This window comes from Hippopotamus amphibius, chromosome 2, assembly GCF_030028045.1.
Source record: "Hippopotamus amphibius kiboko isolate mHipAmp2 chromosome 2, mHipAmp2.hap2, whole genome shotgun sequence".
Lineage (NCBI taxonomy): Eukaryota > Metazoa > Chordata > Mammalia > Artiodactyla > Hippopotamidae > Hippopotamus > Hippopotamus amphibius.
This window is the reverse complement of record NC_080187.1, coordinates 48,030,613-48,049,955: the sequence shown is the minus strand read 5'-3', so window position 1 is coordinate 48,049,955 and position 19,343 is coordinate 48,030,613. Positions and strand designations below refer to the sequence as shown.

General features: G+C 36.6%; 1 protein-coding gene across 1 annotated transcript in view; it reads left to right on the top strand.

The window, feature by feature from the left end:
• The window catches only part of TMC1 (transmembrane channel like 1), a 127,168-nt gene extending 108,169 nt beyond the window's left edge, over positions 1 to 18,999 (top strand). The window contains exons 15-20 of the mRNA XM_057722167.1: positions 1,275 to 1,342; positions 6,237 to 6,476; positions 11,296 to 11,421; positions 14,798 to 14,876; positions 14,984 to 15,035; positions 18,977 to 18,999. Of these exons, the coding sequence (XP_057578150.1) occupies positions 1,275 to 1,342; positions 6,237 to 6,476; positions 11,296 to 11,421; positions 14,798 to 14,876; positions 14,984 to 15,035; positions 18,977 to 18,999 (588 nt within the window). The remainder of the gene's footprint in view (positions 1 to 1,274; positions 1,343 to 6,236; positions 6,477 to 11,295; positions 11,422 to 14,797; positions 14,877 to 14,983; positions 15,036 to 18,976) is intronic.
• Positions 19,000 to 19,343: the final 344 nt, after the last annotated feature.

Here is a 19,343-nt window from a genome sequence, read left to right as displayed (position 1 = left end):
TCTCAGGTTGTTTTATTTTGTGTGTGTGTGTGTGTGTGTGCGTGCATGCACGTGAGTATTGTGCTGTGCATATATATATATGTGCTTGGGAGGGAGTTATTATGAGGATACACATGGTCTGAAGCCACACCTGCAGATATCAGGATCTGGGCCAGTAATCAGGTCCTTCCACTCTATTAGTCTTTCTTCGTGGTCCTCTCACTTTATATTTTTTGCTGTTCGCTTTTTTTCTTGTTACCAATTAGTCAATTTCTTGATTGATTATTCTTTATCTCAAATTAAATAAGAGCCAGCTTTATTGTCTTTGCTAATTAGCATTATTGCATTGATAGAGCTTTCTTTCTAAGATGTCTAACGTGTCACCAGGAAGCCTTTGGACAGGTCAGCCTAGGACAGATGCTCACTTCAGTTCTGATTGGTGGCCCCTGTGTACAAAGAACAGCCTGGTGCTGCTGCTCTGAGTAGGATGGTATTGACTAGGAGTGAACACTGGCAATTGAGTTGAGTAACTACTTAAAATTTTGTTGAATTTCTCTATCTTTTATTGTAAAAGAAATTCATATTTTTTTGTTAAAAAGTATTTTAAATATGCAAAACTTAAAGAAGAAAATAAAGGCATAATCCATCACCCACATATAACAACTATTAATTTTGCTGATTACTCTTAAGTTTTTTCTTTATGCATAGTTTCATATTGAGTTGAAAAAATAAGGAATGTATAAGTTTACATATTTTTTGTTTAACATTAGAGCATAGTTTTCTCTTGGGTATGTAAATATCCTTCCAACAGTGATTGTAATTAGCTGCAATATGTATTATAGCATAGTTATACTGTATTTACTTAACCAATGTTGGACATTTAGATGGTTTCATCTCTGCTTCTTAAAATTTGTCAGCATTTAGGATTACTTTGTTAAAACAAATTTCTAGAAGTAAATCTGCAGGGTCAAAGAGGATAAAGTTTTTAAAGCTTTTCGTATGTATTGTCAAACTGTTTTCTAAAAGTTTACTCCAAGTTTTACTTTCACCAGCAGTGTATGAGAACGTGTCTCATCGCGCTTCCACAGCATCGAATGACAGTATTTAAAAATGAGTTTTACTGTGTTAAAAAGGATGCCTTACTATTTTATTGCTAATTATATTGATTATTCTGCTGTTGCTGCTACAAGAAAGTAGTTGAGAGTCTAGCCATACTATATAGAAATATGAAACACTTGCCTTTTGATTTTTGCCATCTGAGATGCTAATCCAGTGAATGTCTCTATCTCCTCTAGCCTTCATACACCGAATTTGACATCAGTGGCAATGTCCTTGCTCTGATCTTCAATCAAGGAATGATCTGGTAAGCCAGCCGAGGACAGTTTATCACTTGAAGCAAACCCTCCAAGATCATTATTGCATGAAGCACTGTAGCCTGGTGTTAGAGAAGTCCACAGTCTATATCTAACTCAACATTTGTCTTTGCAAAGTGAATGGCTATGAAGAGTTTACCTTCTTTTCCCCATATTTTAAATCTTAATTCTAAAAGGCATCTGCCTGATTTGCAGAGCACTCCTTCATCAAATACTGGGAGTCTAGGTTCTGGCTCCTAGATTATTTGAAGGCTTTCTATAGTTTATATCCTGTGATACTAGGATCTAACAGTGAAACATTAATGATCCCGTTACCACATGTTAAGAATGAAATAAATTAATGTAAGGTCTTTCTAAAAACTTATTTTATTTGTGGTCACTACTGAATATATTTTAAATGGAATTTATAGCTACTTTAAAAAATATTAGCTTACCAAATCCAATAGTTTGTAGAGATGAAACATGTTTTAGGAAGGTTTAGTTAGAAATATGATCTTTATCTTATAACTTGTTTCATTGGGCCATTTGTGCATCAAAATTATTTCTTTTGATGTAGAAATGATTGTCATATCTTTTATTAAATGAAAGCATTTTCACTGTAAACCCTGACAGATTAAGATGAGTTGATACAGTAGAAACCATTTTTGACTTTAAAAATTGAATCACAGCAGGAGATTCATCTGGGAACCATGTGTCTTGAAAATCTGTCACTCTTAACTAAGAATACCCCAAACCCCAAGCAGTTACAACTGAACTTCTTCATCCCATTGACACAGGTCTAATGTTGTGCCATCAATCACATCATTGTCCTAGGTACAAGTACTAGTTACTGGGGTCAGTTTTTGCACAAGCTTCGTATGTTACTCAACTCCTTCAACCATAGCTAGCCTGAACTGTTAAACCTTTGTGAGAGCAGACTTCTCTGCAAAAGTTAAAATGATCTTGCTTCAGTAATAGAAAGACCACGGTCAAGGGCCCCATCATCCTGTCTTGGGGCCTGTCAGATTCCTGTGCCTCACTAGCTCAATCAATATGAAGAGAAGACTATAGAAAGATCCTCCTCTCCATTGTCAGGTATGTTTAAAAATGTGATTCCTGTTCTCTTGCTTTCTAAAATTTACAAGTTATGGCTCACATGTCCAGAGAGTCATGACAGAGTGAAATGCATCCCTTCTTCTCCAGGCAAGGAGGAAAATCAAAGTGGCTCAACATGTGTCTATCACCAGAGATAGCAAAGGGTTCAGCTTCTGGATCTTTCATTTCCTGTAAGGGATTCTGCTGTCATGGCAGAAAATGGCTAACACTGCTATTGGAGTAATGAGAAACCACCTTATATCAGTTTTAAAACTCCCTGGCTCTTCTACAGAGTCACAAATCCCTCAGGCCTGGTGGGCGCCATTTGTGCAGACATATGCTGCGTGTCTGTCTCTTGTTCTTTCATAGTGAAGACGACAGATTGGCCTAGGAATTTGTTTTCATTGTCAGCAAAGCTCTTATAATTGTGTCCTGATTGGTTTCTCTTGTAATTTTGCAACTATTTAGTCCACTATTGTTCATACTGAAATTCTTAAATATCTAAAAAATCTTCTCCAGTTCTCTCATGGGCAGACCCATCATCAAAATCTTTGCAATATCATTACACTATCACTTTCTATGTATTCAACCTTAAGATATTGGTCAAATATTGCTTCTGGTTAGTTTGAAGAAGACTTTAGAGAGTGATTGTGTTTTTTTAGTATACAAAGATATTCACACACTTCTCAGAGTTCTAGAAGCAAAATATTGAATAACTATTATTCCCCTTCAGGTCAACCCTTTGTGCAAATGGTCTGTTCCTAACTCCCAGGAAGCTGGTGAGGGATAGGGATGTGTTGTGGGGAGTGTCTAGTCCAGGTTTAGTAGGCTCCCTTGCACTCACACATGTCATTGATTAGTTTATGAGGTATAAGGATCTGATACCTGAGTTTGGCTATTTTCTATAGAAACAGTCAAAAGAGTTTGGAGGTTTTGTGTTCAGTTTTATTGGTTTGTGACTGGAGACATTCAATAACTGCTTTAAGAGTTTCTGAGTAGTGCAGGTTATTTATACCGATGTTATTAAAGTCACACAATGATAGGTAAAATCCATTTTGTTATGAATTGGCTGATATGATCAGTAAAACTATATCACACATTTTTAAAACAGACAGCATAGGTTTTGTAATCATATTTTTAAATGATGAAAGCATATCATATCTCTACTCTATCAGAGCAGAATGTAGCAGTAGCAGAGAACACACAGTGAGAAAGAAGAGGGGTTTGAACATTGTTCCAACACTGTTGCCTGTATATCCCTGCCGGTCTTGTTGCTTTCTGCTACCTCATTTTCTCACTTGATCAAATGTGAATAATTTACCTGACACGTACCATGTCACTGGAGTAATCAGGAAAGCTAAATAAAAGAAGCTTTCATTTGCTTTGATCATCTTGGAAGAAAAGCACTTTATAAGGCTAAGGTATTACAATGATTTTCAACTGAAAGATGACGCGATCAGGTCTGGGTAAGGGACTTAGTGAGCTGAGCTGATTAGTGAGTCACTGGCAAAGTTAGAATGACCTTTAAGATTCAGATATAACTGTGCCAGGATCTCTTTTCTCTAGGTTAGTGTTCTTGAGTCATTTGTTCAAAATGCCTATATGATATTTATTTTGAAATTCTGAAATGTATGTATCCATAGATGCACTTACATATGTGAGTGTACGTATGTGTGCATATAAATGATGCATGCCTATGTATAGGTACACATATATGTGGCTTTAAGCAAGTTTAGGTCTTGAATTATGTGCAAGATTGTGTCTTAGGATAGACTAGGCTGTGTAGCAGTTAAATACAACCCCCAAATCTTAGTGGCTTAGAAAAGGAAAAGTTTATGTCTTGTTTACTCCATATGTCCAATGTGGGTTAGTAAAGGACTCTGCTCCTATGAGTTACTCTCACTGCGGAGTCATAGGCTGTGATAGAATAGGATCCATCTGGACCATCACTGGTCAGAGCAGCAGAGAGAGAAGAGAACAAAAAACCCTACAGTGCTATTAAAGTTTTCACCCAGTAGTGAGACACTTCATTTTTATCTCTATTTTACTGGCCAAACAAGTCACGTGGCCCAGCCTGACTTCTAGAGGGGGGCAAGCACAGTCATCCGCCAGCATGCTGCATTATGAACATCGACATCTGGGAATAGAATCTAATTCTTTGTAATTCTGACTCCTCAGCTGGGACTGTCATTCACTTGCTCACGTTTCTGGGGTTCCAGGTTCTCTCTTGCTATCCTGTAACCAAGATATACAGTGTTGTTCCAAAGTTTATCCTCATTTTTAAAAAAATTAATGAACTTTATATCTTAGAGAAGTTTTAGGTTTACAGAAAACTTGAGTGGGAATTACAGAGTTCCCATCTACCCCCTGCCCCCACCCATGCACAGCCTCTGCTGACATCTTCCACCACGCTGTACACTTGTTACAACTGATGAACCTGCATGGCCAAATCATCATCACCCAAAGTCCATGCCATTTTTTAAAACTGTTTAACTTTCTACAAAGTCTCTGGTCAATTCAATATGTTAAAACATTTTTCGGATCTGTTGAATGGAACCCTATCATCAAGACAACCCAAACTGTGGCAAGATCCCACTTTTCAATGAAATCGTTTAACATTGGTTTGCACAAGTTCAGTTGTAACAGAAACTAACTTATTCATCTGACTCAACCCTCCTGCCCTCCATAATATGCCAAATTTACATTGGATTGATTAAAACAATTATTCTACATAACCAGGAAATATAACACGCAAACCCTAACTAGAATTGCTGAAGGTTTTATTGTATTTGGGACAGTTTAAAAGATAGGACTCTGCTTATACTTCTGAGATAAGTGTTCATTTATCCTCTTCGGGTTTGCGATTAATAAGTTGCCATTAATGTGGCTTTATGGTGCTAAAGGATTTTCTTCTCAAAGAAAATTGAAACTTATTTTGTTGAAATAACCACTGAAGCCTTCAAGTAAGAGTGACCTCATGCAAATGATTCCTGTTTAAAAGTGGCATTTGAAAATGCTTTTTAAAAATCACATGTACAGATCAGTAGATTTCTAGGACAAGCTAAAGTAAGAAGTAAACAGATAAACTAAATTAAATGGATGTGTCAGATTTTTATCTCGAAAACACATTAATGCTTACAAGTGAATATCAACAAAACACAGTATCTTATTAGGCACAAATACACAATTCCCATCAGTTCTAAAATACCATAACAACCACAAATAGAAAATAACATAAGAAAAACTTAGTTTAACTTTTTCTCTTTCATATATAAAACTTAACTAGCCATGACAAAATAATTAATGCACATGTGCAATTTATTTGAATATAATGGGTGGTTTTAAGGGTTAATTATATAAAAGCTAAATTTTTATTTTTTAATTTTTAAAATTTTTTTCAGGAGTTTTTTTTTAAAGCTAAATTTTTAGGTATATTAATCAATAATATGAATATTAGGGAAAAGTAAATTTTTTTTGGAAGTAGAAGAGAGAAGTAAAACAAATGTAATATATTGTTTGGTCTGTTGTAGTTTAAATTTATTAATGATAAGTGGATATAGTTAGTGACCAGCATAGTTTCTGTGCAAGACTTATGTACACAATACCTGCAATAATGGGAAAGATGGTAAAATGTATGTAGGAGTTGGAAGTAGATTAGTTAAGTTCATTAACATTAAGGGTTTATGTGAGTGAAAGTGGCAACACATTTTTCTGCAGCTGGCAAATAAGCATGATATAAAATAAACAGGCACGGTGACTTTGTTACGGAGTGAAGCTCCATGACGAGCATAGCTCTGTTTTTCTTTCCAGGATGGGCTCCTTTTTCGCTCCCAGCCTCCCAGGCATCAATATCCTTCGGCTCCACACGTCCATGTACTTCCAGTGCTGGGCTGTGATGTGTTGCAACGTTCCTGAGGCCAGGGTCTTCAAGGCTTCCAGATCAAATAACTTCTACCTGGGGATGCTCTTGCTCATCCTCTTCCTGTCCACCATGCCTGTGCTCTACATGATCGTGTCCCTCCCGCCGTCGTTTGATTGTGGGCCCTTCAGGTTCTTGCCCTTGCAATTCCTTTTGGGAATAGTTTTCTTTCAGGGGTGGAGATGGGAATGGTCACTCATTGTATAAGCTGGTTTTTTTTTTTTTCCCCCAAACAATGACATTTTGGTCTGTAGCAATGAGATCTTTTGGGTATTCAGGCTCATTATGTGACATGGAAATTCTTAAGCAAGATCCATCTATTTTCCCATTTGGCAATCATAAAAGGGAAAATAATTTAACTGCTCCAGGCTCTGCCCAAGTAAAATATGTACAATGAATCTAAGCTATTTCCATACAAGGAGATAGCAAAGAGCAAGGTTTGATTACACTAGTCTGGATGTGAATATTTTCCTGATGGTAGGTCACATCATTCAGACATTGGTAGCTACTGCTACTTCTCACGTGAAGCACCTAACTGAAAAAATAAAAGAGAAAGGAAGGAAGGAAGAAAGGAGGGGAGGGAGGGAGGCAGAGGGGGTGGGGAGAGGAAGAGAGGAAGGAAGGAAGGAAGGAGAAAGAGGAGAAAGAAAGGAAAAAGAAAGATTACTCCATAAGCTACCTAGGAAATGGGGTCATTATTAGATAATAATGGATATAAAGAGGGTCACATAATTTATAATCCAAATTCTACATGCTACTAAAAAATTAAGGATGTTCCTCATATATATTATCCTCAAATAACAAGGATAAATCACTCAAGTCAGTAATAAAGAGTCAAGAAGTCCCTTTGATCTAACTTAGAAATGTACTTCTCTACAGTTCTCTATGACAGAGTTCTTTCTGTGACACTTACCAAGAAAGTGAAGTTTTCATATCTGGAAGATTGAGATTTCGCTCTACCACAAGTCCCGCCCCCCAAGAATCTCTGCATGTTGAGTCGCTGATCAGCGTGCATTTGAGTTATTTCTACTCGTCATTGAGGAAACATGAATATGAAAAGCCACGTGAATGACAAGCATGATGCAGTAATGGACATATATAATTTCTCCTTCATGCTGTCAGACACAAGTTATTGAAGTCAAAAGTTTCCTTGCCCACAGACTTAAGTGTAAAAGAGGCATTTTCATTCTAATAATAGTCTGTTATTACTGCTTTACTGGGAAAGAAAGAAAGAAAATGTTAAGCCTACTGATCGAGCAAAAACAGCTGGCGTTCTATCATACATATTCAGGAAGCTGAAGTTGACAAGTCCTGTTCCCCCACCCCACCCAAGTGGGCTGAAATAAATAATGCAGTCAGTGACATCTGGAGGCTAAACATGAAACTGCAGTTTTGAAAGAGCAGTTGGTCCTAATAAAGCTCAGGGTACAAAGTTCAAGTGATTAGTCATATAAAGACTTTAGTTAATTGCAAATTACCCACATAACTAAATATCCAGGATAAGCTTTAGATGTGTTTTTAACATTTTAATTGGAAGTAGATCCTTCTCAGAAAAACATATCAAAGAAACTTAGCTGTCTGCCAGGGAAACCCCACAAGGTCAACACAGAGCTGGGTGGCGGTAACAAAGGGCCATTAACATTAAAAATATCAATGAGGTAGTCACGAACAATGACCGCCCAATTTTAGCTTTTTGAACCCTAACTCCTTTGCCTCTCTTTAAATCACACTGAGTTACTATTTTAATGAATAAAAATTAGTTTGTATCTAAGGCATAGTATCTGATTTTGACCAACTGTTTCCTAATTGGCAAACTTTGGCAAATTAACAGCATGTATATCACTATTTTGAGATCAAGGGAATTTAAGTTTTTTCAGGAGAGTATTGGGAAAGGGGGATTTTAAAGTTTAAAGCATTGTCCTGCCTTTGTAGTGAAGTAAGAAAGCATGTATTATCATGGCTTGCCATCCTTAGGGACCCTGAGTTTGAGGTGGTTTGCCCAGCCTGCCTAGTGAAGGGTGTTTGACCCTACTTGGCACCTGGGTGAGCAGCAAATTGGTAAACATGCATTTGAGGTAGGTTAATGGAGATACCACAGTAATGGCCAATCTCTCCCAGATACAGTTATGTTTCAGATAAGGTGGCTACAATAGCTTAGAAGACCCATTCTACAAAGCAATTTGGTGATATAGTCTAGTTTGTTCTGGTTTCATAAGAACTGGCTAGAGAGAGTGAATTTTCCAGGAAATTATTCCAATAGGCTATTAAGTGGATTTACCTTAACAGTTTGCCAATTAAAGAACTATTTCTTCGGTGTCTAAATGAAGCAATTTCTTCTAATTGCTCTACCACATTTCCTCACACTCGATGTTTCTCCCCCAGCTTCCTCACTAATAATTCTGAACAATTTATAGTTCTCTAGGTTCTAACACACCTCCCTGCTAACATTATGGTAATTACAACTTTATGTATTTTCATCTAACTGCAAAGGTAATATGTGTTTATCCTAGAAAACCTGGAAATTATAGAAACATTTTCACATAAAAATAAACACTACCCATAACCCCAAAGACCTGAATAACAACTCTCAATATTTTGACATTTTGTATTCTGGTTTTCTTTTTATGCAGACTTCAAAAATAACTGAGATCATATAATATGTACAGGTTTATATTATATCATGAAACTGCTATTACATTATTCAATTGATGTGTTGAATTTTCTTAATAGTGTAGCTGACTTCTAGAGGTTGGGGACAGAATATTTTCATCTCTTTCAGTCCAAATACAGTAGAGTGTTGGCCAGCAATTTGAATTAATGAATGAAGAATGACTGTTTATTGTGCACCAAGCACTAGAGGAGATGTAGGGGTATATTGGGCGTCGATTCTGGTCAGGTGGACCTTTCCATCTGGCAGAAGAGACAGACATAGACTATTCTAATCTAGGGTGGATGGAGCTATGCCCAAGAGAGCTATAGATTAAGTTCAGTAGCATTTCACTTGGCTATATTGTCACAACAGACTAGAAGGGACTTCTGGCAATATGATAAAGTGGAATACTTGGTTTACCTGTCAGAAAAAGGGACTGGCAGTATTTGTAGATGCTTCTATAATTTGTGTATAATAAAAGATCTGGACTCCTGGTAAGAGAACTGACCTCTAAAAGGCACCCAGGAATCCCCAAAGATGCTAATAACTTCACATTTCTTATACATTGAATGCAAAGAAGACCTTTGTGGGTAGGGACGATTTTGTAAAATTCCAGTTCCCCCATTCTGACATATTAGTCACAACCCTAGAGGCTGGGGTTGGGGGGGTGGATTATCTTCTCTTATCTTCTCTCGTCCTCCTTGCCTGTCTCCTCACTCTGGCCGTATTCCATATGCCAAGGTGAAGCATGGTCAGCTAGAATGGATGAGGAAGAAGAAACCTTACTGGATTAGTTGATATAATCTTAAATTGTCAATAAGCTTCATTCCCCCTTATGTATCATAGGACTTGCTAATTAGTGTGTAGCTCTGTAATTTGTGAAGCAAAATTTATACCTCTGTAGTCCAGTGACTCCTGACAAGATATTTGAAGTCATTCGCAATCTGCTGAAAGATACTCTGAGTTAGATCAGGAGAGAAAAAAATCCGATCTGGAACTTGTAGGTCATGTTTATTTAGTAGTTAAGAATATATAAAGGTCAAAAAACAAAACCAAAACCAAAATATTTTACTCAATGTTATGCCAACCTTTATTCTCATGATACATACAATTTGCTGATAAAAAAATCCAATATCTGAACCTGGTGTACCCCCCCAAAAAAAAAAAAAAATCCAATATCTTTTCTGAAAATTACATCTTTTTATAATAGAATTAATATGCATATATAGAAAAATAATTTGATGTGATGGATATTACTTTATAATTCTTAATATTATAAATAAGTTAAAACAGACATCCTGCTCTCATTTCTCTAGTTTATAGGGGCTGAAAACAAACCCACTAAGGACCTCTGTTTTTTAGGCTTATTTTTTTTCTCTTCCCATTTTCTGTTCTTAGCAGTGAGACTGAGCTGGTATTCATTAGGGCCTACCCAAAAGAAAAACTGAGAGAGAAAGGAGTCAGCATTCAGTACAGTTACCTATTAATAGCTCAGATGAAAGAGGCCTGGTGGAAAATGAGATATAAGCTATAACATAGACAGAGATATTGGATTATTTGTGGATTTTATTCTGTTAAACTATTCCTTATGCTCATTTCCAAGGCTAATTAAAAAAAATGAGCACACTATTTGATCAGCCCAAAGAAAGTGTTCTCCTACAAGAACAGCTGGCTGAGGGGTAGCCTTATGAGCTATTTATAAAATATATTTTCATATATATGTAATATATATTTATATTTTATATAATATATTTGTTCCCAAGTAACCCAAATCTTAGAAATATAGCTTTAAAAAATCTTCTCCTGGGGGGAGGGATAAATTGGGAGATTGGGATTGACATATGCTATATACAAAATAGATAACTAATAAGGACCTACTGTATATCACAGGGAACTCTACTCAATACTCCATAATGACCTATATGGGAAAAGAATCTAAAAAAGAGTGGCTCTATGTATATGTATAACTGATTCACTTTGCAGTACACCTGAAACTAACACAACATTGTAAGTCAACTATACTCCAATAAAAAATTTTAAAAAAATCTCCTAATGCTGTGGTTAATTTCCCCAACTGCTTTGTCTGTGTGTTTGCATTGGCATAACATTTCTCATATCTCATCCATATGTTGACAATATGAGGTCGAAGTATCAGGAGTTGTAGTTAACATCAAATTTTTAACCTGAAAGAGGACTTAGGCAGTATTTGAGGAAGATTTCTAGTTTTCTTGCTGTAACCATGGTTTTTACATCTGTTTTAAATAACTTCTCTCCCTCTCTCTTTTTTTTTTTTTTTGCAGTGGCAAAAATAGGATGTTTGAAGTCATTGGAGAAACGCTGGAGCATGATTTTCCAAGCTGGATGGCAAAGATCTTGAGACAGCTTTCTAATCCTGGACTAGTTATTGCTGTTGTTTTGGTTATGGTGTATGTGCTTTCCCTCCTCATAGAAAGAGGCTTTGTAATGTTCTTTCTGCTCCTTTTAAGTTTCAGCATTTTCAACTCTCTCATTCTCCTCAGAGGTTGTGCTGTAACCTAACCAGATTCGGCACTGATGACACCGTGGTGAGAGGCTAAAATTCATGAGCCATATTCTGATCCTATTGCATGTAATTCACAGCCATCTGCATCTGTCTTTGCCCTCCTAGGATTATAAGATTTGTTCCCAAGTAACTGAAATAATTATCAGAGTAAACAGCTAAAGCAAGGGAGACATAAATGCTAAATCTAATCAGCACATCAAGCTTCCTCCCCACCCCCGACCCCCACCTCTTTTTCCATAAAGCAGATGGCTGTGAACACACAGAAATGATGAGCCTCTAAGTTAATATTCCCCTTGAGGGCCCTATAGGCTGTATTTCAGGGCTAAAGGCTTAAGGAGTCTTAAAAATTACCCTGTCCTTGTTCCTAGAAGGCCATCAATAACTGTGTCTGCCCATGATAACAGAATCAGAGGACCAGAAGGGTCTGGGAAAGGTCACTTAGTCTATCGTTTCAAACTCAGAGATGATATCCAAAGAGGAACGTGAGAGGGGCTTTTGTTCCCATATTACTTCCATTGGTTTGTGACTCTTGGCCACCACAGATAAACTTAACTTCTAAACAAAAAAATATGCTTCCTATGGAAGAGCTACAAAAAGTGCTCCACCCCTTCCTTTCAAACCCCAAGGCCCTCCTAAGTAAGTCTGGAACTGCTACTGCTCGCAATCAAGGAGGGCAAGTATGAAGCCACCTTCATGGACACTCTAGTGGAACAAAGCTGACACAAAGGGTTGGCTTTGTTTAAATAAAGGTAAAACTAGGAATCTCAGAGAGAGAACTCTCAGTGGTTTAAGTACATGAATTGGGTTCAGGATCATCTCTGCGAAGGCTGTGGTCACAGGCCACATCAGTGAGGTCATCTCCAAGTTTATAAATTAAGAAACTGACTTAAGAGGAGGGAAGTGATTTTTCCCTAGGTGAGAATACAGCAAAATGGTAATAACAGGGCTTTAACAGTAAATCCAACACTCACCCCTTTACAGCATATGCCTTCTTTGAGGGAGAGCTAATAGCCCATAGGGATAATTAAATAGTAAAAGAGATTATCTTATGTATTAGAGAACCTTGATCATGGGGTGGCATTAAGAATCTGATAGTAAATCTCTGGTGCAGATGTATTAGAAAATAACTTGCTGGATGCAGCATGTTTCACCAGATGGCCCTTGAAGTGATTTTCCTTCTCCGAGTTTTTATGATATAGCAGCTTCGGAGAGCATGGCTTTTAAGAGTCAAGGCCCTTTAGTGGTAAATAGGAGGTCTTGTTTTAAAACACACACACACGCAAAACTTAATGTCAGATTTTTACAACTATATTCTTAACTTATTGGTAGAGTTATTTTTAAGCAAAGGAGCAACATTGTTCTAATGCCACTAATTAAAGATTTAATAAGCTGCCTCAGGGGTATGGAAGAGGAAAGAACACTGCCTTTGTTCCAGGCACAGTCCATACATTAACTCATTTAATTTCCACAATAACCTTAAGAAGTTGGCCTCATTAATCATATTATTGAAAGCACATGGAATGTCTGCCCCAAATCAAATGGCTAATAAGTAAATCCAAACCCAGGTCTTCTTATTTCCCACCTCTTATTTACCCCTACTCATTTACAGCACCAAACACTGAGCTCAGCCTGAGTGGAAACACTCAGAAGAACTGGAAGCCACTTGTCAGAGATGGTCTACACCCAGGGTGAGCACACTTTTCCTTACAGGGCCGTAGAGTAGATACTTTAGGTTCTGTGGTCCAAGAGGCAAAACTGAGGATATTATGTAAGTACTTATGTAACTATTTTTAAATGTAAAAACCAATCTTAGTTCATGGGCCATACGTAACAGGCTGGGAGTCAGATTTGCCCCAGAGACCATAGTTTGCCAACCCCTGATATATAGACTGTCTAGAGGGAAACTGGCAGGTTGTAAGGTCAAATAGATGTCCTGCAACGTTGATTTTAGTTCTGACGTTCTGATTTAAAACCCGAATTTCAGTTTATAACTGATTGGATTTTTCAGGTACTGAGGTCTCATCTTCAACACTTTATGGATTTTTATTACCCATAATTAGAGAATGTTAACAACATTTTCAATTTCCCCAATGAATCATACTAAATCAGCTTGGATGGTTTCTGGGTAACTGAGTAGAGTTTGAGCTAGTTCTCTGCAGGTGGTTTCATTCCTTTGGAGCCTAAAAATGATCTATGAAGAATACTCATTGAAGGTGCATCCCAAGGTAGAAAAAAGTGATGGATAAATGGAGAATTACAGAATTGCAAATGACTTGTGAGGTCCTTGAGTTCTTCCTCCAAATCCAGGCACTTTTCTAAGAAAACCCTTATAATATGCAGACACACAAATTTATTGAGCACCTACTTCATGCCAGATATTACACCAGATGCTTTCATGTATGTAATTTCATTCAAACTCCCATCACTTGTATAAGAAATAAACCCAGTGGAAACTATATCAATAACTGTGTTGCTAGCAGCAGATGGCTCATAAAGGTTATGATCCAGAACGTTGGTGAGTAGAGGAAATGTGTTCAGTAACCAGTTATTTGCAATAAAGGGCAATGCCAGTTACCTTTTTTTTTAACTGCATTTTTTCTTTGTTTGTTTTGCTTTAAGTGAAGATAAACATGTTTATTTTTACAAATATGTTTGGCAGGAGTTTGCTCTTTTTAGAAATGTAAATGTCACTTAAATGCCAAGACTATTCTTTTATGAAACATTTTCTTTTGAAGGAGAGAGAAATGCACACAAAACATCCTATGGATAAAAAAAGCCATGTTAATTAACTATGCCTATGAGGATTATAGTCTTAGCTGTAAAAGCCAAAGGAGGGAATTTAAAGTGGAAAGTCAGGTTTTTTTTACTCTACACGTTCCTTAAGCTTCAAGAGATTTTCTGTTCTCTCCGATGCCATTGGTATCGATTTGAAATGCTGTTTTCAATTGTAATTTAAAGTGATGTTAATACACTTCCAAGAAGAAGCTAAAATCAGGCAGTGAGTTATAGCAGACAGAGCCCTGGACTGTGGAGGAGTCTTGGCGTCCAACTTCCCAGGTCCACCCTAGTCGCTGTGTAATTCTGAACGTGTTTTCTTCACCTCTCTGTACTTCAGTCTTTTATCTACAAAATAGAGGTTCAGAGTAGAAAAACCTTAAAGTTACTCCAGTGCCAATATTCTATGATATAGTTAATGTAAATTTAAGAAGAATCTTGAGGAATTGAAAAATACAAATTTTATTTTATGTTTTAAAATTTAGTTTGACCATCTATTATCTTAATGCTACTGCAAAGGGCCAGAAGGCAGCAAATCTGGATCTAAAAAAGAAGATGAAACAGGTAGGATACAATTTATTTCAGAGAAATATTTGTCTTTATTAACGTCAAGTAGTAGAAAACACCAGGAAACCTCATGTTCTTCTTCTCTACTATTTTTTATTGTGTAGCAAGCTTTGGAGAACAAAATACGAAACAAGAAAATGGCAGCTGCACGAGCAGGTTTGAGTTACACTATGTTTACATTCTTTCCCCCTATAAACACTACGCTCTTCCAATTTTTTCCTCACAAAATGGGGCATTTGATGCAAAAGGGGATTATTGTCCCAGCAAGTCACCCCATATTCTTTACTGTCCACCTTTTCAGCCCTTTTCAAGCATCATATCCAGGGGGTTTGGTTGTTTTCCAGTGGGAGAAAGAAAAGAGAAAGAAAAATGCAGGAATATAAAAGTAGCAGTAGTGATAGAAAAGGGATCTTGAAAACTGACAGAAGATGAAGAAAACAACCATATCTGTAGACATACAAATAGCAGATACAGATACATAATCTCTCCTGCCCATTTTGACTGTTTTTATACGTAGATGGATACACTGTGAAGATAATAATAGTATCCTCTGGTCTCATCACTGTTGATTTCCCAGGGCCTTCTCTAGTTCATTAACCTCTCTTACTTTTTAACCTCTTTAATTTTTAAACTATTAGAATAAGGCATACTCCTATTTGCCAAAATTACTGATATGTTTTGCTTTCTACACGGAAAAGTGATGCCTAAGAAATTCAATGAAAATCTTTTCCAACTCTTCCCTCATCCCTAACTCTAAAACTCTTTATATCAGTAGGGCTTTTTTTCCCCCTGTAAGTAATAATAATAATAATTTAAAAAACTCAACCCAAATTTGCTTAAGTAGAAAAATGTATTCATACAAATGAACAGGAGAGTGGTATATAAATCTTCCTGTCCCATTTTACCCCAGGTTTAGAAGCAATTGGGACTGAGCCCCATTGCTCTGTGGTTCTTTCAACACTGCACTCCTTTTATGCTGGCCAACCTTTATGGCTGCAAAAGTGGATGCAGCAACTTCCAATGCCGTGTTCTTGGATTATATTTGTCTTAGTTTGTTGTGGTTATTTTTTTTGTCATTAAGCTACTTGTTTCTTAACTGCATTAAATTTTTTTTTCAGCTCTATTGAGGTATAATTGACAAACTTGTAACACATTTAAAGTGTACAATGTGATAGTTTGATATACGCATACATTATGAAAGGATTCCCAGCACCAGTTAATTAACACATCCATCACCTCACATACCCTTTTTGTGTGTGTGTGAGAATACGTAAGTTCTACTCTTTTAGCACATTTCAGTTGTACAATACAGTGTCACCAACTATAGTCACCATGTTGTACTTTAGATCCTCAGACATTTCACCTTATAGCTGAAAGTTTTTGTATTCTTTTAGTAAGCTGTCCCAATTTCCCCAACCTCGTGTCTCTGGCAACCTTCATTCTACTCTTTGTTTCTATTAGTTCCACCATTTTTCTTTAAAGTTTCCACTATTTTTCTTTAAAGTTTCCACATATAAGTGATACCATGATGTATCTTTCTCTGTCTGGTTTGTCCATATTGTCACAAATGGTAGTATTTCTTTCTTTTATAAGGCTGAATAATATTCTGTAGTGCGTGTGTGTGTGTATACAAACACACCACATCTTCTTTATCCATTCATCCATAGATGGATACTTAGGTTGTTTCCATACCTTGGCTATTATGAATAATGCTGCAACGAAAACAGGAACACAAATGAATGATTTCATTTCCTTTGGATATCAATCCAGAAGTGGGATTGCTGGATCACGTGGTAGTTCTGTTTTCAATTTCTTTCAGAACCTCCATAGTTTTCCATTGTGACTGCACCAATTTATATTCCCATCCACAGTGTACAAGGGTTTCTTTTTCTTCCCATCTTCATCAGCATTTGCCATCTCTTGCTTTTTTTTTTTTTTAAATTAATTAATTTATTTATTGGCTGCCTTGGGTCTCCGTTGCTGTGCGCAGGCTTTCTCTAGTTGCAGTGAACAGGGCATACTCTTTGTTGTAGTGCACAGCCTTCTCATTGCTATGACTTCTCTTGTGGAGCATAGGCTCTAGACACACCAGCTTCAGTAGTTGCAGCATGTGGGCTCAGTAGTTGTGGCTTGCGGGCTCTAGAGCACAGGCTCAGTAGTTGTGGTGCACAGGCTTAGTTGCTCCGTGGCATGTGGAATCCTCCTGGACCAGGGTTTGAACCTATGTCCCCTGCATTGGAAGGCAGATTCTTAACCACTGTACTACCAGGGAAGTCCCTTGCCTTTTTAATAATAGACATTTTAACATGTGTAAGGTGATACCTCATCGTGATTTTGATTTGTGTTTTCCTGATGGCTAGTGATGTTAAGCACCTTTTCATGAACCTATTGGCCATCTGCATGGCTTCTCTGGAAAAATGTCTATTCAGATCCTTTGCCCATTTTTAAATTGGATTATTATTATTTTGCTATTGAGCTATATAAGTTCCTTATGTATTCTGGATTTTAACCCCTTATCAGATATGTGGTTTGCAAATATTTTCTTCCATTCTGTATGTTGCCTGTTCATTTTATTTATGGTTTCCTTTGCTGTACAGAAGCTTTTTGGTTTAATGTAGTCCCATTTGTTTCTTTTTGCTTTTGCTGCCTTTGCTATTGGTGTCAAATCCAAAAAATCATTGCCAGGATAAATGTCAAGGAGATTTTCCTCTAAGTTTTCTTCTAGGAGTTTTACGCTTGAAGGTCTTATATTCAAGTCTTTATTCATTTTGAGTTGATTTTTGTGTATGGTGTAAATTTAATTCTTTTGCATGTGGATATCCAGTTTTACTGCCATCATTTATTGAGGAGATTAACCATTTCCCATTGTATATTCTTGGTGTTTTGTCAAAAATTAATTGATCATATATGCATGTGCTTATTTCTGGGCTCTCTATTCTGTTCTATTGATCTTTGTGTGTTTTTAATGCAAATACCATACTGTTTTAATTACTACAGCTTTGTAATAAAACTTGAAATGAGGAAGTGTGATGCTTCCAGCTTTGTTCTTTCTCAAAATTGCTTTGGTTATTTGGGGACTTTTGTGGTTCTGTATGAATTTTATGATTTTTTTTCCTATTACTGAGAAAAATGCCACTGGAATTTTGATATGAATTACACTGAGTTTGTAGATTGCTTTAGGCAGTATGGACAGCTTTACAATGTTAATTTTTCCAATCCTTAATCCAGAATATCTCTCTATTTATTTGTGTCTTCTTCAATCATTATATAATGACCTTATTTGTCTCTTGTTACAGTTTTTGGCTTAAAATCTATTTTGTCTGATATAAGTAGAGCTATCCTTGCTTTTGATTTCCATCTGCATAAAATATCATTTTCCATCCCTTCACTTTCAGTCTGTGTCCTTAAAGCTGAAATGAGTCTCTTGTGGGTATCACATAGTTGGAAGCATGTATGTCACACATATAGGCATCGATTTTGTATTTGCTCTAGATTGGGACTATAATTTAATATTAGCAAATTAGTATTTAGAATAGTGAATGAAATTTTCTGACTTCTAAGATCTGAATTATAGCTAAGGTATATTATTATCCTTATTGTTTTAAATAATATGTTATTGCATGCTACTTATCTGACATTTTCCCATAATTTGTTAAAAATATGTATAACCTTTGCGAAGGCAAAGACTATATCTTATTTCTAGTTGTTTTCTCAGGACTTAATACAGGACTTTTTATATCAGTCACTCAATAAATACCTACTAAATATCTACTGGACAATGAGGGATTCTTTTACTGGAAAAAGTTGAGAGGAACAAATTTCTATATTAATTGCAGAAGCAGTAATGAATGAGTAAACATTACAAAAAGAGCGCACTTTTATTTTCCTGTCTTTAGAATTTGTGAGGATTTTGTAAAATATAGAAATATTTGGCAGTAAATATTATGGCAACATAGAACACATTTGGGAGATAAAGATTTCAGGCCATCTCATTCAGAACCATTAAGCACTCTGAAAGCTAAGTTTTCACTTATCTCTTTTATCTTCTTTGTCTGTCTGTCTGTGTGTTTGTTTGTTTGTTTGTTTATTTTGAACAGCTGCAGCTGCTGGTGGCCAGTAATTTTCTTGGATATTCTGGAGGCCCAGAAGTACTCCTCATCGTGCTGTTCAAAAGCAGTGACTTACGTGAAGGCCCAGAGTACAAACATGAAGAGTTGCTATTTCCCTGTCTTAAACCTGATGGATTATCAAAGTCAAGATGGTCAATCAAGGCATCACGAGTCCTAGTTAAAAAAGAAGTCTCTTCTACCTTATTCTAAATTAAGGATTTGTTCTGGCACTACCACTTTCTCCCCTGAGCCATCCCTCTGACATTTTCTTTACCTAATTAAGTTTAAAAGTGTGTGTGATACAGGAGTACAGATTACTGGCTTACTTGTTGGGTTAATTTAAAAACCTTTTACT